We start from the raw sequence: 8,322 nt of genomic DNA, 5'->3' as shown, positions 1-8,322 counted from the left end.
CAGTCCCTCCAGAAAATTATACAGCTGGAGTTACAGAACTGACAACTACAGTCCCTCCAGAAAATGAAACAACTGGAGTTACAGCACTGACAACTACAATCCCTCCAGAAAATGAAACAACTAGAGTTACAGCACTGACAACTACAGTCCCTCCAGAAAATGAAACAAATGGAGTTACAGCTCTGACAACTACAGTTCCTCCACAAAATGATACAACTGGATTAACAGAATTCACAACTACAAACCCTCCACAAAATGAAACAACTGGAGTTACAGCACTGACAACTACAGTCCCTCCAGAAAAAGAAACAATTGGATTTACAGGATCAACGTCTAATTCCGTTTTCACTACCACGTTACCATCACCACCTTGCAGTAAGTAAATATTTGATATTGAATTGTAGAATAAAAATTATCCAATCAGATACAACGTTCTTGTTCATCAGTTATATCAGCTGTGAGGTAAAATCCCAGGATATGACTTCAGAAAGGGAAGCTTGATAGAACCACTGAAAATACATAATTATACATATATCAGTCAAGTTTCCACTCCTTGGCAAAGCTCTCCTGAGCCCCTGGGTGCTTACCTACAGTAATAAACTACTGTCAAAGGTGGTTTTTCTTAATCTTACCATGAAGCACCTTTATTAAATGCCTCCCTACTGCTCTGAATTTAGGATTTTCTGGTGGCATTTTAGTAATCCATCACCTGATGATATCAGTATGAGTCAAATAGCAGTCCACATCAGAACACTCATATTTTTCCCATCCAGCCTCATCACTTCTTCACCATCTTAAACTAACACTATTCAAGTCTAACCATTTACCACACCTTGCCTGCAGTTAGAAAGATTAGAAACAAGTAGAATGTTACCCATTTGTGTTTTGGAGCCATCAAACAAAGTATATTGATGTATGATTTACATTTATAGAGCAAAGAGTTTATTTCTGCTCTTGTGGGAGAGCGAGGTGAAAAATTGAAATCAGCTCCAAGAAAACTCACAAAAATTTATATTGGTGTAATTGTTTTTTTTTCTTCAATATTAAATGTGTAGAAGTGTAGAAGGGAGATGAACCACCCTCTGTTTTATGAAACATTTTCACTTTGCAGTGCCAGTGTCCATCGAAATTCAGAACGTGACTGGGGAAGAAATACAACTCAGCTGGACCGGTGGCAGCACAGGCAGCCTCTACAGCATCTCCCTCGTGGATGGAAAGCAGGAGATAAATAAAACTACCACAAAAGAGACAAAAGCTGTGTTTAAACAACTACTTCCTGCCCATGAGTACACCATATACGTGGGAGTGTCATCCTGTGCTGAGAATAACCGGACTTCAGTTACTGTCCAAACAGGTACTTCCTCAATCAACCCATAATCTCTTTTTAATTAAAATGCACACACAATATCATGTTACAGTATCATCTGGATTTGATCTCATAGACTCTTATTCCTGTAAGTCTTCTTTATTTATTTGACTCACAGGACTACTTTGATTAAACAGCCGTTTGCGAGAGCAAGTGCTGGCTCTGTAAAATTTCTGACCATGCTGTGTTGTTGAGCCAGAAAATTCTGTACTAAAGTCAAGATATTTTGGCTGCAAATTTAACAGAAAATATTCTGGTAATGTGAAGTTCAGGTTGCACGTGCCTTTGTGAATGCAGACAGTCCTTAATTGTCACAGTTGTCTTTTTAATTTCTCCCTAGGATACAGACATTAAGACAGACTGTCTAATTGTGTCTCCATGCTAAAACTGATTCTCAAGGAACACAACACATCATATCCCTCTAAATCAAGGTTTCTGCTTTTAAAGCTCCCCATTGCCATCTCCCCTTCAGCCAATTCCTTTAGACAAACCTTTTTCCACTAAAAAAATTACCACTTGGCACTGTATAATATTGCTTTTCTTTCATTGGAAGAGATCTAAAAGTCAGCCCATCAAAGGAAGCTACCAGGTTATTTTTGGCATGATCCACGTTTGATAAAACTGTACTGCACTTTATCATATTTTCCCAGTGGCTGAGAAAATGTTCACAATTTCTTTTAATATCCCTTGAAAGATCTAACTTGACTTTTGGCAATCATTACTTTCTTCCAGCATTTCTTGACCTCTAACATATAACTGTCCCTGTTGCAACCCCTTTTTTAAGTTCTCTAGTGGATTGTCTGATTATTCTCAAAACCTCTCTAGGGCAATTATTCTGGCAGTTAACTGGGGGGTTCCTTCTAATGGACTTACCCTCTATCTTAGTCTTTAGGATCACAGAGCCAAGGAACTGTCATCATAATTTCCATTGGAATCTTTCAATACTTCAGTACTCTGGCTTTCATTTATTAGTTTCCCTAATTTAAAAAAAAAAAAAAAAAAGGTTCCTTTTGTAATCTGGATCCATCTGCCCTACCAGAAAAGTTCAGTAAAGACCAAGTCATTTGTATTGCATGTGAAGTTAAAGATTATGCTCAATTCTGTGAGGAGAGCTGGAGCTATACCCAATGAGTTAACCACATAAAACCTGTTGTGCCACCCTTTACTGCTGTTTTGACCCACTATAAATAATTCAGATTAGCCAGTCCAGACAGGCATTCTGAGGTTTTGAGACTCCATGGTCCGAATTGTTTCCAAATTAAATTCCAGATGACTTTTACTGCTGAAAACTCTATCTGGTTTACCTGAGTTGTACAAGCACGTAACAGTACAACCTGTATCTTTAGCTCTCATAAGAAATCAGGGCTCTCAACACTATTTCAGTAAAGCTCTCAAATACCACCTGCCCACCCACCACCTGCCTCTCTTTTGATGTGCTCCATTTTTATAATTTGCAGTTCTAAGTTCTCACTGGGCCAAAGGAACTGCTGCTTAGGTGATTCCTTGGCCATGATAAAACACTTTCATCTATTCCATAATTTTCTTATTGGCAACAACCACACACACACAGAAAGCGATTATCTTGATTTTTAAACTTATTTCCCAGATCCTGTTTCCTGCTTCAGCCAAGCTGAGTTCTGTTTACCAGAAAATACTGGCTGTTCTGACTTGAAAGGTGTTGTATGCTCTGGTAAGTTTATAGAATTTTAACATTTGTTTGTTCGTAACTATGGGATATTATTTCACAATATAGTATCTTTCCTGAGTATTTTGCCATCTGCTTTATTATGTTAAGTCACACAGCATCTGAAGTTCACACTTCTTTGGTAAAGAAGCTGCTTTCATCAAACTTCAGTGTCAGCTTCCAGCTCTATTTTTATCCTGGTCTTTTCTATGTAAAGCTTTCTTCTTTTGGCTTGGGGCTCATCCACCTACTCAGGAGGATTTAAACACACTCTGTGCCTTGCAGAATCCAGCAGACTGATGTTACTTCTGCTGAAATCAATGGGAGAGTGGCTGTTGAATTAGGGAGTGGGATGCACCCTGAATAATACAGGAATGATGAACAAGTTGTGAGGATTGTGATGGCTGACAAACCTGAAGAGATTCAACTCTGAAGGTTCCAAAGCCAGTGCATTAGACACACACGATACACCTTCTTATTATTTCATTTGTTTCTGTGTTTATCAATGAGTATTATAAACATACGAGATAATAAAGTCCAAAAAGCAATTGTGGAGAGACATCCTGGGATTCACCTGATTGTTTCTTTTTTTTCCCCCCCCAGGTAACCAAGCATTTGCCTGCAGGATTTTGTTAAAAAACCAGACATTTAACAATGCACTTTATAACTCTGATAGTGCAGAATACAAAGCGATGGCTGAGAGTTTCAAAACAGACGTAAGTTGATCAATCTTCTCTGTCAACATGAATGAACTAAGAAAAGGTCTGCTATGAGCAACCTCAGTCTCCTGAATTCATTGTTAAATCAAGACTGTGACAGGTGAAAAAGATAATCCCTCCTTGATAAAACTGTACAGGAAGCACAAGGAGAGACAGCTTGTTGCCCAGTGAGGAGGGGTATGTTCCCTAAGTCATCCTCAAATTAGAATTATGTAGTGAAAGGCACTTTAAAATTCTATTTTTATAAGTACAGGGAACATCCTGCTCTGTTTATTTTCTCCCACCTTACTAAATCTATGCCCGTGGAGATGGAAAAAAAGAATAGCACTCAAAAATAACATTTTAACACATACTTGGAAATATGGGGCCTTTACAAGCATCTACTGTGAGTCATGATCATTGGCAATTTGCTTCATGGTAGTGGCTGCAGGACTGGAGAAGGTATCAAAGGGTCCATATCAGAGGGGGAATGAGGAGAAAAAGTGGCACCTTAAAGCTGGTAAAGCTGACAGGCAGAAGCAGTAGTCTGCCACTCAGCTGCCTTCAGCAGCATGTTAAAGAAAAGGACTAACAACTTAAACACCTCTCAGGAAACCTGATGTACATAAGCCTGCTGGAAAGGTAGAACTACTGTAAGATTGGGGTAGACTTCTTTAAATAACTAATACAGAAGATTATTTTTAGTGTGATGATCATACCCTTTAGCTAAGAATCTCCACAGATTTCATAAGCGGTAATTAATTTGTTCTCACCACGCCAACTCAAGGGTAACCTTGTCTTATGACTGCTAGCATCTCCCTTTCAAGGATAGAAGATTTAAAAGTGGATTTAAAAGGCTTCCTCCAACATGACTGAATGCAACAGGAATCCCTTTACAGGTTTTTAATAAGCTTTCCCCTTGTGCCACGTGTCAGCTTTTCTTTGAAAAAGGCAAAATCAAAGGGAGGATGTTCTAACATGACTGGAAACACAGTCAATTTCTGTGTTATTTTTTTTTTTTCAGTTTGGATGTTGAACTATTTATTTTAAATTCCACAGTGCTCCTGAGTTGTAGTTTTGAAATTTTACACTTTCACCTGCATAGGTCGAGTTTCCTATCTAGACTGCTCATCGTGGTGAGGGAAAGAAAAGTATTTTTGGAGTTTCTGGCCAAAGAACTTAATGCAACATGTAGTTTGGGGTGGGGGTTTATCCCACAGAGAAAGGTGGAAGTAGATAACTGGGCAGTGACTCAGAAACAGGTTTGTTACCATCTGTGGAAAGTAGTAATCTTTCAGACTTTTCAGGTAAAATACCATATTTATCCACAGCGAGAAGATAACTTCTCTTACTGGGTTGAACCAAACAACTGATTTTCTGTAACATGAACAGTCCTGACAGAAACATTTCAACCAGTCGTACTTAGCAGAAGGGACTGCTTGTTCTTGTTCTGTATCCACAATAAAGCACTGGGCAAAGCTGTACTTTCAGAGACATCAGTGCAGTTGATTTGATTTTGCTTGGTGTAATGGGATTACACTTGGTTTATGTCAAAATGACTGAGAGGCAAATCACACCCTTGTCTCTCTTCTCATAGTTATTCTGTAACATCATGATTTTGATTAAAAATATGTTTTATACCTCTCACATCAAGTTCTGTGGTAGTGTGTGCAGGACCATGCTTGAAGTTTAGTTGAACGTGTTAAAAATGTTGGGGGACACTGAAGATAACTTTAGAAATTAGGTCCACTTATTAGGTGCACTTTGTAGGTTCCAAATTTTGTGCAGTCGGGGTCTCACATGGGTTTGTGGAGGAGGACAACTGGTTTCAATGCATTATTCATTGATAACAACCTAAACAGATTGGTGCTTGGGAAGTCAAACTTAGATTTTATACTTTCAATCACAGGTCATGCATTGTTCCGGAATCCTCCTTCAGTAAGTTTTTTGTTTGTTAATCCAAGGCAATTATCCTGAAACAAAATGAATATCCTGATATGTGTAGGATGTGTGCACTCCTGCTCTGCCTCAGTTGAGTGACACATGGAATAAATATCCCCTTCAATTTGTGCAGGTTGTTACAGAAATGCGCCTCCAACTGAAGGATGAACACTTTGACATCATTGTGCTTGGGTTCAGACCCGGGAGTGTGATTGCTGATTTTATTTCTCTGCTGCCAAAAGAAGAACCCGTAGATGTGAATGTTATACAGACCCACCTAAGTCAAATATTAAAGAGCAAGTTTGGGGACGAAACTGAAGTAAATGTACAATGTAAGTGATGTTGAAACAGCTTCTCTGTGATGGTGTGGGGTCTAAAGGGTCAGATCTCCTTCTCTTCACAAAAGCTGATAAATTATCTTCTTTTTTTTAAGAGATTCAAGTACCTCAGATAATCTTTTTAAACATTCGCAGAACACATAGTCCTGCTATCATGTAGATAATGGATCTGTTTTAAAGTGTCACTACACATACCCAGTTCCAGACTTGAAGGATGGGTTCTCTTCACATAGAAGGAGGGTTAGGTGAGCTTTTTGTACCCTCCATGCTGATCCTGAAAGATTGGCTTTTAATGGAGGTGGGGATGAGGAGACTTCTTGTGTAGTGGCACCTGCAATACTCCTCCCTGGATAGAGAGGTGATGGAAGGATTCACCCCTTTTTTTAGGCAACCCTTGAAAACCTTTGGCCCCTGCTTCCCTGCCCAGAGGAGTTGTGGATTTAGCAACACGAAAGTACTGCAGAGATGCAGGGAGGCCTAGAGGGAAAGGACAAATTGTGCAGAAAGATACATATGCAAAATAGTGTCTATTGTGCTCATGGTTGTGGTAATGTGCTTATTGCCTTGAGCTTCTATAGCTCAGGGGCTTTTCATGCAACACAGAGGCTCCTCCTGCCACAGTCAAAAACCTTCTCTTTGTAAGTGCTGACCAGCACTATAACACAGTCTGTGTGCCTTTCCACCATTATTACACACACCTTTACCACACATGCTTATGTGCTACAGGCCTTCCATTGCCTTTATATGGCAATCAGGAATCTTTCTGGTTTTGGTCTTTCAGTTCAGAGATTTTGGTTTCAGTGGACTGTCTTGTGGAGCAAGACAAGGGTAGGTGTGAGTACAGCTGGCAGACCAGCTCCCCATCCATTTCACAAAGTTGCTTGTATCAGGAGTGTATAAGGAAAGTATAAGGAGGACTCTGAGGGTTAAATTATGTACAGTTCCATTTCATGGCCCTTTTCACACCTTGGAGTGACTCCTTGTTGAGGTACAGATTGGAGTTCTCCCAGAAATCCTTAGAGCTGCTGTTTATAGATGTCACCAAGAGATCACAAGAACCCTCAGAGAGAGAAGGGTCCATAGAATTTTCTAGTCAGCAAATCTTTACTACATACAAACCCCATTATTAACATTATTCAAAAGTTTCAAAGCTGCCAAACAGTAAAGCACAGCTGTCACATAGAGCTCCAAGCTTTCTTACACCCACTTTTTACTGTTTCTAGCTAACATTTCTAAATTGTGTTTTTAATTTCAGCCCTGTCTGTTCAGTCACCAACCGACAACAGTTCTGGCTGGAGAGTAGCAGTGATTGTCCTCGGAGTTTTACTTGGAGTTGCCTTAGTGCTGATTCTTCTGGCAATAGTATTTTACATCTACATGAAGCAAAGGTGGGGTAAATACTTGGTTGAACCACAGGACTCATGGGAAATTTTCTCTAGAAGCACTTATAAGACGCACAATGTTTCATTTTTGGAATAAGGCAGAAAATTAATATATTTGTCTTAAAATTCTATGTCAATTGTTTATATTAACTTAATTTAATTCTACCTGCTCCTTCCCAATGTCCATCACCACATTCCTGAGCTCCTAAAAACCTCCAGTGAATCATCCTTTTAGCAGGGATGGAGTGGGGAATTTTCCCCATAGTGGTAGAGTGAGGAGCAGAGAAACCTCTGTTCAGTCTGTCCCCTAGAGATATTACAATGACTCCCAACATTGATTTTCTAGAGAGACAGGATCCAAACTACCCAATACTTTCTTTTATTTAGATGACAAAGCAAACAGAGTGACTGAACTTAGTACCTGTGGCAGGTTACCTGAATGCTCAGCTGAGCCCAGAGTTGGGCTTTATGCATTTGGCCAAGGGTGATTCACCTGCCCTGAGGTTTGTATCACCATATAAAGAAGCCTCTTTCTCTCCAGTGGCTGCAGAACAAGCCCAGGATAATTAGTGTCCTACCATACAGAGGTTGGTTGGAAGTTTGAAGAAAAATTGGATGCATCTGGGTTATATGGACTTGCTGTAAAAGCCTCTGATGGAGCAGCAAATTGATCTGGAGGCTTCTGAATTCAAGGTTTCTTTAATTGTCGGGCTATGAAGAAGCAGCTGTCTTTCTGTGACAAATGTAAATCACGCTAAATACAGATGTGGTTTAACAGCATAGCCAAAACACGTTACTAGACAGGTTAATTTGAGCCAAAAGATTTTATTAATCTATTTTTGCCTGGCAAATATGGTTGGCTGGTCAATGGTGTGTCACGTAGTGCAATTTTACCTTACTCTTGATAATCCCA

At 39.5% G+C, this 8,322-nt stretch overlaps 1 protein-coding gene across 1 annotated transcript; it reads left to right on the top strand.

Annotated features, from left to right (window-relative positions):
• The first annotated feature begins 8 nt into the window (after nt 1-8).
• LOC113970337 lies at nt 9-7,958 on the top strand. The gene is made up of 6 exons (XM_027689171.1): nt 9-375; nt 1,112-1,354; nt 2,973-3,056; nt 3,654-3,766; nt 5,823-6,021; nt 7,283-7,958. Coding segments are annotated over exons 1-6 (864 nt in total). The 5' UTR covers nt 9-374; the 3' UTR covers nt 7,507-7,958.
• The last annotated feature ends 364 nt before the right edge of the window (nt 7,959-8,322 follow it).

Source organism: Neopelma chrysocephalum, unplaced genomic scaffold, assembly GCF_003984885.1.
Source record: "Neopelma chrysocephalum unplaced genomic scaffold, ASM398488v2 Primary Assembly neopelma1_76, whole genome shotgun sequence".
Classification (NCBI taxonomy): domain Eukaryota; kingdom Metazoa; phylum Chordata; class Aves; order Passeriformes; family Pipridae; genus Neopelma; species Neopelma chrysocephalum.
Note: the sequence above shows the minus strand (reverse complement) of the source record. Positions and strands in the feature narration are given on the sequence as shown.

Excerpts from the sequence above, each read along its gene's own strand:
- LOC113970337 (XM_027689171.1), top strand. Across the intron at positions 3,057-3,653 it reads GAAAGGTGTTGTATGCTCTG|GTAACCAAGCATTTGCCTGC; the intron begins GTAAGTTTATAG and ends TTCCCCCCCCAG. Across the intron at positions 3,767-5,822 it reads CTGAGAGTTTCAAAACAGAC|GTTGTTACAGAAATGCGCCT; the intron begins GTAAGTTGATCA and ends CAATTTGTGCAG.